Source organism: Scomber scombrus, chromosome 12 (genome assembly GCF_963691925.1).
Source record: "Scomber scombrus chromosome 12, fScoSco1.1, whole genome shotgun sequence".
Lineage (NCBI taxonomy): Eukaryota > Metazoa > Chordata > Actinopteri > Scombriformes > Scombridae > Scomber > Scomber scombrus.
In genome coordinates this window covers 28,644,016-28,664,924 of record NC_084981.1, presented here as the reverse complement: position 1 = coordinate 28,664,924, position 20,909 = coordinate 28,644,016, and the positions used below count along the sequence as shown (strand labels likewise).

At 40.0% G+C, this 20,909-nt stretch overlaps 1 protein-coding gene across 1 annotated transcript in view; it reads left to right on the top strand.

Annotated features, from left to right (window-relative positions):
- The window catches only part of LOC133991563 (echinoderm microtubule-associated protein-like 6), a 97,385-nt gene continuing 76,476 nt past the window's right edge, over positions 1–20,909 (top strand). Inside the window, 1 exon segment of the mRNA XM_062430019.1 lies at positions 1–197. Coding sequence (XP_062286003.1) covers positions 1–197 — 197 coding nt within the window.

Genomic DNA, 20,909 nt, shown 5'->3' with positions numbered 1-20,909 from the left:
ATGTCGGACCGGAGCGCCCCGGGCTGCCGGCTCAGACTGGACTGGGTCTACGGGTACCGGGGCCACCAGTGCCGGAATAACCTGTACTACACAGCCGGGAAGGAGTTGGTGTACTTCGTGGCCGGCGTTGGCGTAGTTTACAACACCAGGGAGCACAGCCAGAGGTTTTACCTGGGACACAACGATGACATCATCAGGTAAGACCGCCGCTCACCTGGAAGCGAACGAATCAGCACCAAGAATAGTTTTATAGTTATTTATGAGTAGTTTGTGTTTGCTTTACAATGTAGACTGACTGCATCATTCAGTAGACTAACGATGCAAACAGTGTAAATTCACAGCGACCCCTAGAGGCTGTAGATGTTATAACATGATATTGTGATATTATTGGGTCTTTTCCTTGTTTTAAAGGCGACATTACAGTAAAATGATATAATTTTCTGAACTTTTCTGGCTGTTTTAGCTGTTCTATTATCTGCCTTTTACCCACTCCGTCATTATATCCACATTACTGATGATTATGTGTAAATACTTTTGTGAAAGCACCAATAGTCAGCCCAACAATATTGCTGCAATATCGATATCAAGGTAGATGGTCACAAGTGTCGTGATATTTGATTCTGACCATATCGCTCAGCCCTAAGCTCTCTACAGTCATAATATGAACAAACAACATCCTGATTAGAGCTGGGTATCAATACTCAATACATTTTAAGGTATTGACTGAAATACATCAATACCAAGTACGTCAATTGATACCTGCAATCGATCCTTTATGCACCCAGAACTAGAAAATATGACTATTTGTATGGACTTGCTCACAGCCAATCAACAGCAAGGGTTCTTTGGTTTAATGCAACATGTGATTGGTCCACTGCCACAGCAGCTACGACCCGTCTGTGGTGGTGAAGTCGTGGTGAATTTGAGTAAGCACGCTTAGCAGTTCAGCAGCCAAGATGCCACCTAAACGCTCTAAAGTGTGTCTACACTACACGCCTGTTACACCGGATAAAAGACAGAGACCTACATGTGTTAATGGGAATCTGATGAAGGACTCAGTTGGTATCCATCCATCCATTTTCTTGATCGCTGATCTTCTCTAGAGACAATCACAGCTGACATTTGGGTGAAAGGCGGAGTTCACCTGGACAGGTTGGCAGCCAATCAGACAACCATTCACGCTCATGTTCAGACCTAAGAGTAATTTAGACTCACCAGTTAATCTAGTCTGCATTTTGGTCCACCCATATATATGATAATAAGTTTAGTAGTGGAGCCAATTTGTTGTACTATATGGAAAGTAAACTCCAAGAATACACTTTACATTTTTAAAGAGAGAGGTGCATATTTAACCTAGGGATACAAATAACAAATATTTGCATTATCGATTGATCTGTTGATTATTTTCTTGAGTAATTATTTGGGATTTTGTCTTTTAAAATGTCATAAAATATTGAAAAAAGTCAACCGATGTTTCCTAAAACCCAAGATGACGTCCTCACATGTCCTTTTATGGTCCACAATATAAAGATATTCAGAATACTGTCACCGAGGACTAAAAAGAAACCAGAAAATATTCATGTTTAATTTGCATATTTTGGATTAATCGATTTTTAACACTAGATAGCCGCACGCCCTAAAGCATACTACACTTTATTGTCCAGTTTGACTTTAAATGGGACCATCATGCTGTACCGAAGAAGACTTGACACTAGCGATTGAGCTGATACCAATATATCCGAGATAGACCAATCATAACAGCAGATCAATGTATTGTTTCGAGCTCTACTGGTGACGCCATTTTCTCACAGGTTGCATATATCCACCAGTGGTTGGGACCAGTTAGATAGATATAGATAGATAAATACTTTATTGTCCCTGAAGGGAAATTTGTCTTGGACTTTAAGTGCTGAGACAGCTGCCGCCATAGTTAAAAAGAACAAAGAAAGTAAAAGTAAAGTTGCACATTTGCACAATAATAAATGATGCAATGCTACCTGTTGCCTCAATAAATACGTAAGTACACATATTGCACATTCACATACATAATAAGTACACATATTTCACATTCCCACAAACTTCCGTACAAGGTAACAGCAAGGGGATTACACCAATCATAGCCGACAATAATGCACCTCACACTGTTTACAGAGTCTTATTTATTATTCTAATGGAGGTAGGGACAAATGAATATTTAAATCTGTTAAACTTGCATTTGGGGATTCTGTAATGTTTGCCAGATGGTAGCAGGTTGTATTCTGGATTGAGGATGTGGGCAAAATGGGAAGAAGCTCTCTGTGCTCTCAAGTTCAATCAAAGAGTTTTAGATTTAAAGGAACCTTTATTTTCACAGTTTTTCAAGGCTGTCTTATCAGGTGACCAAATGAACATTGAAATAGTTTTTTTCTTACTGTGATCATTTTAGGGATGCTCGATATTGACTTTTCTACAGATATCCGATATTCCCCAACTCTTCATTTCCGATACCGACATCACCCGATACCGATATATGCAGGCATTTTACACCAAAACTATTCGGTAACAACATAACATATCTCCTATTGTTGAATTAACACATTATGCCTAATTTTATTGTGATGCTCCACCGGATGCAAACATAAATGCAACATGGCTTTCCACATGTAAACACTGTCTGTGCAAAATAAGAGAACAACTTCAACTTAAGTTATGGAAAAAAGAGCCAATATATCACTGCCATATTTATTATGCTGCTTTGCAGTCATTTACTATCCGTAGGGACACTTGGAAATAGTTCAGAACCACAGACATAAGCCCCGTTTCTGGAGGCGGACCTTTTATAGGAACGTCCTCTCAGCTGTTGTGTCTCCAGCAGAGTAGGACCCAGATAGGAACCAGATAGACCCAGATAGGACCCAGATAGGACCTAGAAAGGACCCAGGTAGGACCCAGATAGGACCCACCGGACTCTACAGAGTAGGACCCAGATAGGAACCAGATAGACCCAGATAGGACCTAGAAAGGACCCAGGTAGGACCCAGGTAGAACCCAGATAGGACCCACCGGACTCTACAGAGTAGGACCCAGGTAGGACCCAGATAGGACCCACCGGACTCTACAGAGTAGGACCCAGATAGGAACCAGATAGACCCAGATAGGACCCAGATAGGACCCAGAGAGGACCCAGATAGGACTCTGACGGTGACGTCACAGAGGCGACTCGCCGAAAACATAACAGAGAAAATGACAACGAGGAGGTAAACCTTCTGTTTGTGTGTTCGTGTACATGGCGGTGGACGCTATGAACTTGTTAGCCTCGGTTAGAGACCCACGAGTCTAGCGTGTTGTTGTTGTTTACGTCATCAAGTGCGCGCCGGTAAACGTCCCATGCTGCGTTCATGCAGGCTCGGAAGGCTGAAGCCTCCAGAAAAAATATCGGTTATAAAAACCTGATACCGATACTTCCCGATATTACACTTTTAAGTGAATATCGGCCGATAATATCGGAGGGCCGATAATATCGGACATCCCTAGATCATTTCTTCAGTCAAATCAAGTAGATATCTTTCAACGCTACAGTCTTTTTGGTGCCAAAGTCGCTCTTTTTGTTTTGGGTCAATGTCTTTTATTCGTCTGTGTGTTTTGTCTTTTTTTCATTTGGGTTCAGATGGGGGGAATTTTGTGTTTCTTTTTAAAAATGCTGGCAGTGTTTTATCTCTCTCACACAGTTCGTTTTATCCTCTAGTTTGACAGAGGACAGAAGCACAGACAGGCTTATTCTGTGCCAAAAAAACAGCTTTTATGTCTTTGGGTGATGATTTTATTGTAGGTTTTTTTAATGTCTGACAATAAACACAGTGGATATAAATGATAAATAAGTGTTGATATTTATATTTTAACATTCAAACCAGCTGATAGCTCTCATTGCTTCAGTGCATTTCATCCATCAGGCTTAGTATTCAGATGTGATGTGTTGGAGAGAAGTTAGTTGAAGAGCCTCGGGGGAGAAAATCATCCACCAGCCGACACGCAAAAGACACATTAGCGAGTCCTCCGCGGTCTCCAATATGCCACATTACATCACATAAACAGGGAGAAGGATACTCAACTGTCCTCACCAGCAGAATGACAGCACGGGTTGTTTATTCACACAAATAAAACAACGTATAATTAAATATACATGACAACAGGCCTCAATGATGACTTTGATGGAAAATACTGATGATTCATAAAAGAAAATGTGAATTATTATTATTCAAGGGGCCGAATACAGTCTCATTTGATCTCATGTGGGATCATTAAATAAATGGAAGGAAGGAAGGAAGAAGGAAGGAAAAGAAGGGAGAGAAGGAAGATAAGATGGTAAGGACATATGGAAGGAAGGAAAGAGGGAAGGAAGGAAGGAAGGAAAAGAAGGGGGAGAAGGAAGATAAGACAGTAAGGACAGATGGAAGGAAGGAAGGAAGGAAAGAAGGAAGGACGGAAGGAAGGAAGGAAGGAAGGAAGGGGGAGAAGGAAGATAAGACGGTAAGGACATATGGAAGGAAGGAAGGAAAGAAGGAAGGAAGGAAGGAAAATAAGGGGGAGAAGGAAGATAAGACAGTAAGGACAGATGGAAGGAAGGAAGGAAAGAAGGAAAGAAAGAAGGAAGGACGGAAGGAAAAGAAGGGGGAAGGACGATAAGACAGTAAGGACAGATGGAAGGAAGGAAATAAGGAAGGAGGAAGGAAGGAAGGAAGGAAGGAAGGAAGGAAGGAAGGAAGGAAGGAAAAGAAGGGGGAGAAGGAAGTTAAGGTAAGGACAGATGGAACAAAGGAAGCAAATAAGGAGGGAAGAGAAGAAGGAAGAATGAAAGGGAGGAAGGACAGATGGAAAAGAAGACAGGAAAGAAGGAAAGAATGCTCTTAAATGGACAAAAGTGTGAGTTTTAGTGCTTGTGTGACCTTTTAGAAAAAATCATTCTAATAATATAAAATCATTAAAATTTAAAAAACATGTTGGCCTTATTTTTGACGGCAGAGAGCGATGATTAAATGTGGTTTCAGCTGCACTTTAAAGAAGCGATACAATTATATTTACATACTTTTTAAAAAACTATTAATACTTCTTCCATTGCTGTAAATGAGTAGGGAGAGATGCTTCTTTTTTGGCTGTTTTATTTTTTGTATTTAAATAGTTTTAAGCATTCCTGGATTTGCGGTGAAATTCTCCAAATATTTTCTCTTACATGTTGAATTAATTGAGAGCTTAAACGAGCGGCTGCAGCAGAAGGGATTTTCTCTGTTGATGAGAGGAAATTAGAGCGAGTGGAGGAGGAAGATGATTCAGGGAGGTCGCTCATTCATCCTAACATGGTCACACACACACATGCACACACACACACACACACACACACACACACACACACACACACACACACACACACACACACACACACACACACCTGGTGTATTCACCGACAATAAACAGCCCATGAGTCATCAGAGCAGCAGGCATGTTTGGATGGTTTATACAGCAGGCAAGACAGCTGCAGCCTGCGGTACTGTGCGTGCGTGTGTGCGTGTGTGTGTATGTGTGTGTGTGTGTGTGTGTGTGACTCTGTGTGTCACACTAATTGAAAAGCTGGATGCTGCCTCACTCAGGCCGTGCTCTCTGATAAGAGTGTTAAATTTGTGTTTGTGCTAAATTATCGCTCACAGCTGCCTGCAGGTCCACAGCTGGATGTGCATTTAATCGTGCTGCATGTATTTTTGAACTCTAAAATCAGTCGTAACAGCTCAGTATTTTATATCTTAAATAACCAAGAGGATGTTGATAATATTAATAACAGCAGTCACATTATTAGTCTCACACTGTGTCTCATATCACATACTTCTGTTAGTACACTGTGTACAGTATATTTGTGTAGTGCGCACATTTCAACAGGTTAGCAGTGTTTCTCATTAATTATATAAACTGTGGCAGCTCACCATAGTTTAATTTGTGTCACCATAGTTTCATAGTAAGTCAAACTTGTCTGTACTAAAGCAAAACATTGTTTAGAACAGAATTTTTAAAAATGCTTTCATAGATATAACCTCTTATGTTTGCTCTCAGAGTGAACCAGAATGATGCATTTGACTTAAAAATGTGGGTCCAACCGGAGGTCCAACAATCCATAGTCTCTCAATATTCTGTGGGAAACACTGGGTTAGTATAGAGTATATAAATTTATATTCTTTATACTTAAATTACCAAATTAAGTCAGCATCTACACACTGTGAACTACATATGACAGTTATTTAAGGATGTTTACTCTTTAGAAATACCAAGAAATCTGTATTTTAGAAAGTGAATAAAATAAAATTCAACTTTGATTTTGTTCCATATTTGAAAGTCTGCTTGCTGTGTGCCTGAGGTTCATAGCTTTTCAAGGTTTCCACTAGGGAGAGATATAGATAATGTGTCAATGGAGAATTCACCAACTTCTCACTTGATTTCTAACCTCAGTAAACACTTTCAAAATGTGTTTATGGTCTCAATTGCTAGTTTAAAGCCTTCTTCAATGCAGTATGATGTTCATTTGGGACATTTTGGCCTCCCTGATTTTATATGTGACGATAAAGCAGGGTATGCATTAGGGCGTGGCTACGTGGTGATTGACAGATTGATTGGTTCACAGGTTCAGGAGGGCGCCTCATGCTCCTCCTGATGCCCATATAAGTAGAATCTGTGTTTTTATTTTTCCCAGCATGCACCTGAAATTTTCAAGATGGCGCTGCTCAGATCCGATACTATTGGCCTCCGAGCAGCAGTCCACAAACCAATGGGTGACGTCACGGATGTTACGTCCATTTCTTATATACAGTCTATGGTTTTACCTCAACACAAGAAGCTTAGAGCTCCTCCTAGTGGCTGAAAATGAAAATTACTCTCCAGTAGCTGTTATGAACCCTTCATACTAGACTACACAGCTCAAAGAGCTCTAAAGATTTTCAATAACAAATGATTATTCGGTTATTTGGTTTTAATCACACATTCCTAGCTGAAAGCATATAAGAAAATCTCAAAATAAAATACAATAAAAGTAGTCACACATTTCACACGTTCCTCTTTTTTCCAGGCCATTGGGTCATCTTCAAAAACACATTTATCTGTTTTGCAGTGGTGAAGACGTAATGAACAGACCCAGTAACAGTAGCTGCTGTATTTGGGTTACCGCTGGCTGCAGGAAATGTCACAGTTAAACTGGGCCCCTAGTCTGATGCATCGGCCTTTTCATCACTGCTGGCACCACAGCCGGTGCTGTTACAGTGGAAACCTGCCAACACACCATTACACTCCAGAATAGATGGAGAGGAGTTCTGGTCTCAGTTCAGCCCTGAACATTTTTTAAAATATATTCTCCCAGCTGTGGCTTTACTCGCTCCCACACAGCTGGTGCGGCCTCTCATGTTTACAAGTACTGCGAGGACAATTTTAACGCATGAATGATTAATTTTAGTGAAAAAAAACATCAAGTATGTCGACGTTGATAGAAGCATAACAGTAACCATGGTTTCTGATGTCTGTATGTTAGTGTTTAATGTACATTTAGCAATATATTATGATCAAATTAAGTGTATAAGTTAGTCAATATATAAATACTTAATGGACATTTTTTTTTAACTTCATCATATGCAGTGATTGCTGGGAAATATTGCTGTCCGATGTCTAATGCAGGAGCGTCATTTTAGTTCAAAGACTACAAACAGCCCAATTTGATCTCCAGTGGGTCGGACCAGTAAAACCACTGCATAATTAGGGGAGAACCATAGACTGTATATAAGAAATGGACGTAACATCCGTGACGTCACCCATTGGTTTGTGGACTGCTGCTCGGAGGCCAATAGTATCGGATCTGAGCAGCGCCATCTTGAAAATTTCAGGTGCATGCTGGGAAAAATAAAAACATGGATTCTACTTATATGGGCATCAGGAGGAGCATGAGGCGCCCTCCTGAACCTGTGAACCAATCAACTTGTCAATCACGACGTGGCCACGCCCTAATGCATACCCTGCTTTATCGTCATATAAAATCAGGGAGGCCAAAATGTCCCAAATGAACATCATACTGCATTGAAGAAGGCTTTAAACTAGCGATTGAGACCATAAACACATTTTGAAAACGTTTACTGAGGTTAGAAATCAAGTGAGAAGTTGGTGAATTCTCCATTGACTTGTATAGAGACAGAAGTCCTTTTGACACCAAAACGGTCGCCCCCTGGTGGCCTTTTGATAGAATGCAGTTTTAAGTTACTTCCGCGTTGGCCTCATTTCAGAAGACTGGAACTCCCCGCCTTGGGAGAACCAATATGAGAGTATTACTTTACAGGTATCTTTAGGTCATTTTAACAGATTTAGTTACAGACACAAACTTAATTTTCACACGTGTCGTCTATCAATACGGAACGACTTCGGTATAATTTGACTTTAAATACGAGTTGAGCTTTGATACTTTCGACGCCGTCAGTAGGGATGAAAGTAATACAATGGTATAAACTGGATTTGTTCATTTTATTCTTATTTTTATTTTAAATATCTGTCAATGTTCTTGTTAATGTGCAGTTGGAAACATATTATGTCCTTTATCTTAATAACATTTTTCCTTTCAGAAGGTTTCAAAGGTATTACTATGGTAGACTTGAATTGGTTGTTTTCCTCTTTATTTTCTTTTAACCTTCCTGTCGTCCTCCCGGGTCAAATTGTCTGTTTTGACTGTTCCTTCTTTCCTCCCTTCCTTCCTTCCGTCTGTCCTACCTCCTTCCTTCCTTCTCTCTTTCCTCCCTTCCTTCTTTCCTTCCTCCATCCCCTTTTCTTCCTTCCTTCTGTCCTTCCTTACTCCCTCCCTCCTTCTTTCTTTCTTTCCTCCCCCCTACCTTCCCCCTTCCTTCTTTCCTTCATTCCTCCCTCCCTCCTTCTTTCCTTCCTTTCCTTCCTCCCTTCCTTCCTTCATTCCTCCCTCCCTCCCTCCCTCCTTCTTTCTTTCTTTCCTCCCCTCTACCTTCCCCCTTCCTTCTTTCCTCCCTCCTTCCTCCCTTTCGGTCCTCCCTTCCTTCTTTCCTTCCCTCCTTCCTTCCTCCCTCCTTTCCTTCCTTCTTCCTCCCTTCCTCCCTCCTTCCCTTCCTTCTTCCTCCCTTCCTTCCTCATTTCCTTCTTCCTCCCTTCCTTCCTTGACTCAAGGACAACAGGAGGGTTAAGACCTTTTTTATGGGACCTGTTGGACCCTGGTGGTCTCGGCTCTCCTCCTGCACTATCTGTATATTGTATCTGTATATTATCACATTTTTGCACTTCTGATTCGGAAGTTAAAATAGTCCTCTCATTCAGCTCACAGTGAACCAGACCTCTCTGTGGTTCTCACCCTGACTCTCGGCATATTGAATGTGACACGCTTGTTTTAATATGCTGTGACTCACACAGTGTGACTTCATGTGTAGTGGCGGGGGACGAAGAAACAGCTGTTAGGACTCCTCACTGTTAAACCTGACTCGCTTCTACACTGAAAAACTCTGACATGTCAAACTTCAGGATCTGATAAATGACTAAATATGCTGTCAGATTATTATACTTATGAGTCATGAAACAATATATACACAACTTGACTTGAGTAAATGTACTTTCTATGGTTGAAAACAGATAAAACTCTGCAACAGTTTGATGTATTCATAAGATTTTTCATGGTTGTGTTAAGTGTGATGTGCTGATGCAGTTAATCAAACTTATACGGGCTCGGAGAAAATCACCACGTTACTTTCATACCAGCTTACCCCTACCTACAAAAAATATTATAACTTGACCATATATTTACAAAACAGATAAAAAGCCTGAGATGTCTTAAGAAAAATGAGCAGTTTCCACAATTTTCAGGGTTCACACACATCCTGGAAAACCTGGAAAATGATTGACCAATTTTACAGTCATGGAAAATTAGAGAAAAAGTGAAATGTCCTGGAAAATGATTTCTCCTCCCTCTGCTTCTCTCTGCCTTTTAAGTGAATGCAAATGTTTTAGCAGGTTTGCTCCCAGCGGCTCCAGTGATGTTGTAAAAGATTATTTCATAAATAAGTTAAAGCCATCGACTGCACATCTTTTAAATCAGACTTCTGGGGGCGGGAGAGGAACAAACATAGAAGCGAGCTGGGTAAATGTACAAAATGCAAAGTACAACTGTAGAACATGATACCTCTCCAAAGCATGGGGGGGGAGGGTGGGGGGGGGTTGTATTAGTGTATGGTGTGATAACTGTAATACTATAGCAGCTGAAAATGTCCTGGAAAAGTCAGTCAGAGTTGCTGATTAACAACATTTTGTACAGTTTTTAATATATTATTATTGTTAATATATTGTATTCTGGTCAGGGTGAAAAAAAAACTCTCTGAAGCAGCAGAAAAATGAAAATTACTTTTCTGCAATTTTCATGCTTTGCAAACTTCTCCAGTGGGCCTTATTGGACCCCTGGTGGGCCGGTTCTGGCCTGCGGGCTGCGTGTTTAACACCTCCGGTCTCGCGAAAAGTTATTTTTGCTTTCTTGCTAAAAAAAGTGCTGCCAGCAGCTCAGAGAGATAAAAACGCCTTTTTGACACAAAAGTGGATCTTAGAGCAGAAAAATGAGCCGGAGGATAAAAGTTGCCAAGTGAAGAAAATTTGAAGAGTTTTAAAAAAATGGTTTCCCACCAGTGAACAATCATGTTAGTAAGATTTAAAGACTTAAAGTAGCTTTAATGTCTGCCGTGTAGGTGTTGATTGACAGCTGTGATTGACAGCTGGCTCAACCCGAATCCAGAACTCACACCAAATCGAACTATTATAGCTATATTTTATTACGTTTTATGTAAGTGATGGAGATAAAATCCACAGTTCTATTTCTGTGCAAAAAATAGTCCAAATGAGTCAAATCAAGAATATATTTTTCAACATTCAATGAACCAAGTTAAAGATAAATCCCAACATGAAGCGTCTATGTAAGGTGTTCCTGCTGTGGATGCTGCTGGATCACCTTCACTCCTGAATCCTGCACATCTAAAAAGGTTCATTGAAGGATCTCTGGGTGTTTTAGGGAAACATTTCTGCCCTAAAGCTGCACAGAGAGTGTTCAGAGGACAGGTTCACTATTTCTCAATGATGGAGGACTAAATCAAGATGGGAGTTCTGGTCCTCTGAAATGAGGCCAACGAGGAAGTAACTTAAAACTGCATTCTATCAAAAGGCCACCAGGGGGCGACCGTTTTGGTGTCAAAAGGACTTCCGTCTCTATACAAGTCAATGGAGAATTCACCAACTTCTCACTTGATTTCTAACCTCAGTAAACGTTTTCAAAATGTGTTTATGGTCTCAATCGCTAGTTTAAAGCCTTCTTCAATGCAGTATGATGTTCATTTGGGACATTTTGGCCTCCCTGATTTTATATGTGACGATAAAGCAGGGTATGCATTAGGGCGTGGCTACGTCGTGATTGACAGGTTGATTGGTTCACAGGTTCAGGAGGGCGCCTCATGCTCCTCCTGATGCCCATATAAGTAGAATCCGTGTTTTTATTTTTCCCAGCATGCACCTGAAATTTTCAAGATGGCGCTGCCCAGATCCGTTACTGTTGGCCTCCGAGCAGCAGTCCACAAACCAATGGGTGACGTCACGTCCATTTTATATACAGTCTATGGACTAAATCCACAGTCCTCCTTCTGTGGAAAAATGGTTCTCAAAGTTGATCTGAAGCTAATTTTCAGCCGTCTGAAGGAGTCAAACCTGTAGAAGAAAGAAAGAAAGAAAGAAAGAAAGAAAGAAAGAAAGAAAGAAAGATAGAAGAGGAGGAGGAAGATGAGGAAAGAAAGAAAGAAAGAAAGAGGAGGATGAGGAAGATGAGGAAAGAAAGAGGAGGATGAGGAAGATGAGGAAAGAAAGAAAGGAGGAGAGTAAATGAGTGAAATCTTCATCTTCTATGTTTCAACAGTGTTTTTAGTGCCAAAGTCTTTTTGTTTCTATACTTGAGTTTGATGATGTCACACAAACTGTAATTAAGTTTGTCTGATCTGCAGGAAGCAGCAACAGTAATAATAGACGCTGCAAGTTTTCATATATAGAGAATATTAAAGTCCTATTTTTATCGAATCTCCTGTATCATTAGATGTCTTCGTCCTTTGTGACTGAAATGTGCATCTTTTATTAAAAAAAAAACAAACATGTTTACTGGCTGTAATTAGTTTTGGTGTCTCTGGTGAAACACAGACGTCAGTTGTTGAAGTTTGTTTCTGCTGCAGTGCGGCTGCTCTCCAACTCCTCCCACAAACTGGAGCTGATGTGGAAAAGAAATCTGCAGACTGACTTGAGGTAGTAATTACATTTGCATTTTAGTCACTTAGCCAACGCTGTGATGACTTATTGTGACGGTGGCAGGAGGTTAAAAACAGTTAAAATGACCAGATCAGCACTTTTATATATTATAAGTAGCCAGAAGTGAGGAGGTCAGAGGTCACAGCAGCACTGAGAGCTTTCATTTCTCTGATTAATAACTCATAAACAATAAAATAGAGGCTTCTGTAGCTCTATATTTAACTAAATGTTATGGAGGCAGCAGCAAGTTGACCCAAATGCACAACGCAGAATATACATACAATACAATTTATCAATTATCCAGCAATCCTACCTCCAATAGCTCAACCTGTCCTGAAAATACAATATATGGCATGATGGGTGACACTGGGTCAATTGGCCAGTAGCCTAATATAATATAAAAACACATCTTCTGTTTTTAACTAGCAGTACTACACTTTCTTTGAGTTAGTTTTCTCCAGTTAAACCGAAAAAAAAGAGTAGAGCTTAAAGAGACAGGAGCTAAAAACAGCCTGTTAATAGACAGAGGCTGAACTGGGTGGCTGCATAAAGGACCAGTAGAAGATAAATAAGGAGTTTTTAACTGGAAACCATGCAAAGATATTCCAGTAGAGACCAGGCGGGGAGTTCTGGTCCTATGAAATGATGCCAACGCGGAAGTAACTTAAAACTGCATTCTATCAAAAGGCCACCAGGGGGCGACCGTTTTGGTGTCAAAAGGACTTCCGTCTCTATACAAGTCAATGGAGAATTCACCAACTTCTCACTTGATTTCTAACCTCAGTAAACGTTTTCAAAATGTGTTTATGGTCTCAATCGCTAGTTTAAAGCCTTCTTCAATGCAGTATGATGTTCATTTGGGACATTTTGGCCTCCCTGATTTTATATGTGACGATAAAGCAGGGTATGCATTAGGGCGTGGCTACGTCGTGATTGACAGGTTGATTGGTTCACAGGTTCAGGAGGGCGCCTCATGCTCCTCCTGATGCCCATATAAGTAGAATCCCTGTTTTTATTTTTCCCAGCATGCGCCTGAAATTTTCAAGATGGCGCTGCTCAGATCCGATACTATTGGCCTCCGAGCAGCAGTCCACAAACCAATGGGTTACGTCACGGATGTTACGTCCATTTCTTATATACAGTCTATGGTAGAGACACAGAATATTAATATAGAGCTTGAAATATGGATAAGACAGCGCCAAGACTATCACCTTAAGATTATAATCAACATTTAAAGGGCAACAGGTAGAAAATTGGTTAAGTGTCTAAATAAATTTCCCCAGAGTCAAAACTAAACATTAGTCAGTTTTTAACGCTCCACATATCTGAAAACACAACTCCCAGAATGCAGAAAACCTGAAGTCTGCTGCAACTCTCAGCTCTTTAAAATCAAGGCCGAAGACTTTTCTGTTTTCCTTTTTAATCAATTACATTTGAGACTATTTATTATTTATTTCTCTCTCCTTTTTAAACCTGTTTTATTTAAGCTTTTTAAGTCTTCTTATATTGCATTGCCTTTATTTACTTTATGTTTTATGTAAAGTGTTTTGACTTGTTGAAAGGTGCTGGGGGAAATAAAACGAGGCCACTGTATCTCCACGGAAACTAGACTGGAAAACAAATTAAACCACAATAATGGGAGTTTTTTTAAAAGCTGAATAACACATTTAATAGAGTTCAGAGTTTTTCTTTCCTTTTAGCAGACAGATTTCTAAGATCAGAAAGTGTGTCCTCCTCACATTGAGCTGGTTCTCTCTCCGTCTGTCTGCCTGATGGATTGCCTCTGTAATTGCGGGCTTCGTATCGACGCATTAAATCCATGTTGGAGTTTTATCTGAAAAGAGAGACAGAGTGGGACTGTCTCTTTCATGGCCTGGGTCTTCCCGGGGGGGCGATCAGCCTTTATGTTCCCTCCGCAGCGAAGCATCAGCATCATCCTGCTCGCTGAATAGCAGCAATTATGACCAGGAGCTGCATGCTGATGGAAAGAGCTCTGGTTTCCAGCTCAGTTCAGATCTGTTCACTTCACTTCCTTCACTTCAGTTTGCTGGTTTTCATCTTTGGTTTGTTAACTTGAGTCCGAAGCAGAGTTAAAATGTTAAAATGTTAAAATGTTAAAATGTTAAAATGTCGTCATCATAACAGCGTCCATCATGTAACGTTTAGCATTATGTCACTTTATTTATAATAAACCAACTTTTGGTATCTGGACGAGGTTTCATACTACATACTACATACTAAGTACTACTTACTAAATATGGCATACTAAATACTACATTCTGCATACTAAGTACTAAATACTACATACTACATACTACATACAGTACTACATACTAACTAATAAATACTAAATACTACATACTACTTACTAAATACTAGATACTTGATACTACATACTACATACTAAGTACTTCTATACTACATACTAAATACTTCTATACTACATACTTAATACTACATACTAAGTACTACATACTAAATACTACATACTAAATACTTCTATACTACATACTTAATACTACATACTAAGTACTACATACTAAATACTACATTATGCATACTAAGTACTACATACTGAATACTAAATACTGCATACTGCATACTACATACTGAATACTGAATACTAAATACTAAATACTACACACTGCATACTTAATACTACACACTAAGTACTACACACTGCATACTAAATACTAAATACTACAGACTACAGACTACAGACTACAGACTACATACTACATATTTAGTATTTGGATTTATTTTTTAGTATGTAGTATGAAGTATTTAATATGTAATATATAGTATGTTCATTTATATCGGAAAAAAAGCAGAAATTCTAGAGATTTTTTAACTTTAATGTGTGCTGTGAAATATACGCTATTCATGTCACATTTGATAAGTGAGTATTGTCCATTACTCACTGTGACTGCTGAAGAATTAAAGGTAAATAACTCTGTTCCCAACTATAATGGCAGTCTGTGTTTTTATAGAAGTGTAGTGCCCACTCTCCAACCCCCCCCCCCCCCCCCCCCCCACATTATTATGCTATTATATTATCATTATATCGATGGTATAAAATGATCTTCAAATGACAATAATATTGTTTATCATAATTATTTCTGAGTCAATATATCGTCCAATAAAAGTAGTTATGATGGCAGGTCTATGTGTATGTTTCCAGGATGTTGTGGCGAGTCTAGAGCATCTTTTACTGAACATAATTATCACTGACAGTTATATTCATGTTATTGTCTCGTGTTCGACGTGATAAAAGAAGATGAACTGTGACGGACGGTCAGCGTGTCCACTTCTTCTTTCTTTTCTATCGTCCTCTGTGTCTCCTTTCTTTCCTTTTCTGTCCCACTTCCTGTCAGTCGCCTACAGGCAGAACCTGACCGAGCAACTGACAAACACACACACACACACACACATGCATGCACACACACACATGCACGCACACACACACATGCATGCACACATTTAGTTGCTGTTTATGTTTCCAGGTGCAGGTCTGTTGGTTTCTGTGTTGACATACAGATTAGCTGCATGACACAAAGCAGTGGAAACACACACACACACACACACACACACACACACACACACACACACACACACACACACACACTGATCTGCTCAGTGATTATCTACATTGTCACTGGTTTTCTGTGCCATGATGTACGTGGAAATGAGTTTCGGTTCATGTAACGATTCCTACTCTAAAAACTGACCCTGAACCAAACTACACTGTAAGAAACGTCCCTCAATCCAAAGTTAAACTGAAGTTAATATGAAGCCAATATTCATCTTCTGAGCTCCGACAGATGGAGGCGTCCCAGTTGAGTCCCTGAACCAGCTTTTTCCTCTCCTGTTACCAAGCGAAGTACATAAATCTGTATTTATTTACACTTACATACCTCCTCCTCATCAGCTGTTGTCAGCTCAGCCGGTGACCATGCGACCGTTCTCTTCTGCTAGAGCTGCAAATCGTACTGTATTTATGTCCATTTGAGACGGCTGTTAAGCACAACTCGCTCCTGTCAGGATCTCTGAAAGGAAACAGACACAAACTAAACTACATATTTACTGTTTTATTGGGTGCAGAGACGGGAGCATGTCATGTTGGTCAGCTGAGATGTCACACAAGCATCGAAACACTGAAAACACACAGTTGGAACAGATTTTTGTGTCTAAAAACAAACTTTAAAAATACCCCAGCTATCAAATGTGCATTTTAGACTGGATAACACCAATAATTAGACACATAACCACAGAATAAATAACGGCTGTCATGATTATTACGTTATCGACTTATCGTACGATACGTAGTGGATATAACATCGATTATTTTTGCCACGATTCCTCAAGACCCGACCCAACTTCCTGTGTCCCGTTTGCCACCTGCTGATTAAAGTGAAGGGGTAAGCCTAGCCTTGCCTGTATCTCACTTAAGGTGGACCGACCTTTTAAGGTGGACTATCTATTCTCATTGTAGTGACTGCTGAGTTTTGCTGCTGTGGTGGTCGTAAATTTGAACTATTTACCTCATAAAATCCCTTTTTTTATGAGCATCACACTCACCCCAACATATAAAAATGGCTCCTGACATTTCTAGAAACCCCCAAATTCTCCTAAAACTCTTCACTCCCACTATCAAACAGATACTGGGTGTGTGTGGGCCATGTATGCTGTAAATGGTTAAGGTGAAACTAGCACCTCTCAAATAGGAAAGTATGATGGTATTTGAACCAATATTACCATGTTAACTGCAATTGTAGCATAAAATGGTCTTGAAATGACAATAATATTGTTTAACGCCATTATTTCTGGGAGAATATATCGTATTATTATAAGTATTTATCATGACAGGCCTAGAATAAATCCCTCCAACAGAGGGAACTGGTTCTGTACAGACTGTAAATTTGACTCGATTTAATGAACTCAGACCACTGAAGCTTCATTTTAACTTCAGTTTCATTACACACATTAGTCTTGTTCTGAGAGAATATCTGCAGGGTCAATATGGCAGGACTGTACTGAATTAAGACAGACACCTTTAAATTGTGTTTTTTTGCAACCTATTTTCAAGAAAAAAATAGCTAAAGGCTGCTTAAAAAAGTCACCAGATGTCAGCATGTTTCTTCAGTCGACAGCCCCCCTTCCTCCCCCCTCTGTGCTATAAATCAAGTTATAGATATTATTTCCAGTTGACAGGAGTTTTGGACTTCATGCATCCATTAACACACAGAGCAGGCATGCTGTCAGTGAGACCTGCAGGCTCGTCACCATCAACAACCACAACACCAAACCAGTGCTGATACAGAGCTGAGGAGGACCGGCGGGGACACCGATGGGGGCCCTGAGTCCTCTGAAGCGTGGCTTAGCTCTTTTCCCTCCCATCAGGGGGAACAGGCTCTACTAGCCGGCTTAAAGCTGACGAAGTAGTGAGCTAGTGGCGTCGTTAGCGCTGTTAGTGGCTCGGCCAGCGGCCAGAAGAGAGGAGGCCGAGCGTTCAGTGATGCGTTAGCTGTCAGCAGAGCGACGCTGCAGGCTGTCTGTCGTCTCGGGGCTGAAGGATGTCGTGTGAAATGAAGTTAAGTTTGCAACAGCTGTGGAGTTCATAATTAGTTTAAATTAGATATGTGTCATAATAATTGAACAGGATCAGACACGAATAATCAAACTGAAAGCCAGTAAAAGAAATTGACCTAAAAGGCAAAACTTGCAGTCTAATTCAGTAGTGTTGAGAGTATTTTATGTATTTATTAAAGGACCAGTATGTAGGATTTATGGGATTTAGCAGTGACCAACTGAACCAACTGAAAAATGTGAAAGTCCCTCTCTAGATCCAGTGTTTGGTTTGTCCGCTCTGGGCTACTGTAGAAATAAAGGAGCTCATTCTAAGGTAACACAAACACAAATATTCTTATTTTTTAGGTGATTATACCAGGCGGGGAGTTCTGGTCCTCTGAAATGATGCCAACGTGGAAGTAACTTAAAACTGCATTCTATCAAAAGGCCACCAGGGGGCGACCGTTTTGGTGTCAAAAGGACTTCCGTCTCTATACAAGTCAATGGAGAATTCACCAACTTCTCACTTGATTTCTAACCTCAGTAAACGTTTTCAAAATGTGTTTATGGTCTCAATCGCTAGTTTAAAGCCTTCTTCAATGCAGTATGATGTTCATTTGGGACATTTTGGCCTCCCTGATTTTATATGTGACGATAAAGCAGGGTATGCATTAGGGCGTGGCTACGTGGTGATTGACAGGTTGATTGGTTCACAGGTTCAGGAGGGCGCCTCATGCCCCTCCTGATGCCCATATAAGTAGAATCCCTGTTTTTATTTTTCCCAGCATGCACCTGAAATTTTCAAGATGGCGCTGCTCAGATCCGATACTATTGGCTTCCGAGCAGCAGTCCACAAACCAATGGGTGACGTCACGGATGTTACGTCCATTTCTGAAATACAGTCTATGGATTATACACTAATTAAAACATACTTATGAGCGGCTGTCGATTCCTGGCTCCTCCAGTCCACATGTTGATGGTTCATTGGGTAAGATACTTAACTCAAATCGCCCCCGATGGCTGTGCCAATGTTGAATGAATGTGTGTGAATGGGTGAATGTGACATGTAGTGTAAAAGCGCTTTGAGTGATCAAAAAGAGCTAAGTACAGTCCATTTACCATGATAGTCCATTGCCAAGTCCATTCCTCTAGTTGCCACTAAATTCTACAGACTGCAGCTTTAAATCTTGTCTTGAGGGCATCTTTAAAGCATAAAGCAGCACGCAGATGTTTCTCTAAGCTTTCATGGTGTTTTTCCATTCAGTTAATGAGAGACACAAACACAGATTATTCTGAGGTTTTAAGATTTTTTTTTTAAGGGTTTTTTTCTGCCTGAGGTTTCTTCCTGTTAAAGAGAAGTGCTGCCCATGTGGGAATGTTGAGTCTCTTTGAATTAAATTAGAGAGTACAGTCTAGACCTGCTCTATGTGAAAAGTGCCTGGAGATGACTTTGTTGTGATTCAGCGCTGTATAAATAAAGATTGATTGATGGATTGATTGATTGATAGATAATGTTATAAACATCCAATTAGAGCTGAAACGTATCTGGCTCAATGAGGTGTTTTAGTGTCTATGTGGTTTAGTTTAAATTTAAAAGGGTTAAAATGATAAAATAAACGTATGAATAACTTGCACACATTCTTTTTTTGTGGACCCAGCATCAAATTTCTGCTTTTAATCCATTTTGAGAGAATATATTAGAGGATTATGGCAAAAAATGTCTAAGTGGTGTAACCATAAAAACGTTGTAACAAATAATTCAACTTGCTTAAAAACAGTAAATTGTCAATAAAACACCATATCAACTAGTTTGGCATGATCTTACATTATAACTTTATATTAAATAAAGGTAATGGAATACAATTGTTCTAAATATTACATTTACTCTGGTTACCATGGAGATCAGGAAACATTTGAAGTCATTATTAGTATAAGTCCACTTAAATACACTGTAGGTGGATAAAATATGTAATATGTATCATTCTTTTGTGGTTACACCATTTGACATTTTCAGGAGCATTGAGTCTTACTTTTGGTAAAAAATGGTGCAAATGTCATTTCAAATGATATAAAACCAACAAAAATACTAAATGTACATTTTAACAAACCTGATGCTGCTATAATAATATAAGATATTTTGGAATTGCTCATTTTGTCACTGACCCATAGTCAATTATTTGATTGACAAAACATTAGCTATTTCTTAAACCCTCCTGTTGTCCTCGAGTTGAGGAAGGAAGGGCGGAAGAAGGAAGGAAGGGAGGGAGGAAGGAAGGAAGGGAGTAAGAAGGAAGGAAAGGAGGAAGGAAGGAAGTGAGGAAGGAAGAAGGAAGGAAAGGAGGGAGGAAGGAAGGAGGGAAGGAAGGAGGGAAGGAAGGAAGGGAGGAAGAAGGAAGGAAAGGAGGGAGGGAGGGAGAAAAGAAAAGAGGAAGGGTGGAAGGAAGGAAATAAGGACAGAGGAAAGAAGGAAGGGAGGAAGGAAAGGAAGGGAGGAAAGAGAGGAAGGAAAGAAAGAGAGAAGTAGGGAGGAAGTACAGACGGAAGGAAGGAAGGAACAGTCAAAACAGACGGGGTCAATTTGACCCGGTAGGACGACATGAAGATTAAGCAAAAATGCTAGACATGAATTAGTTTCAGCTTCTCGAATGTGTATACTCTTTATTTTTTCACTATTCTGTGAGACTAAACTGATTATCTTTGGATTTGGGATGACACACTGAAAAATACATGATACAAAAAATATGTTGATCTTGTAATTACAATATTTTTCTGCCTTTTGACTTTTAAGATCCTTGTTTAATATTTACAAGAAGACCTGGAGGAAATGTTTGATTCCTAGAAGCCTCGCTTATTTCACATAACTCTTCTTTTCATCGAAGAGTTTGTTAACAGCGGCGGAGTGCAGCAGAAGCCCCGGTGGCTGTGTGGATTCACAGCTCAGTGGTCTTCATTAAGATGATGACTAAGAAATTATCTGTCCAGCATCCCACCGACAATCTGCCCCGCAGTCATGA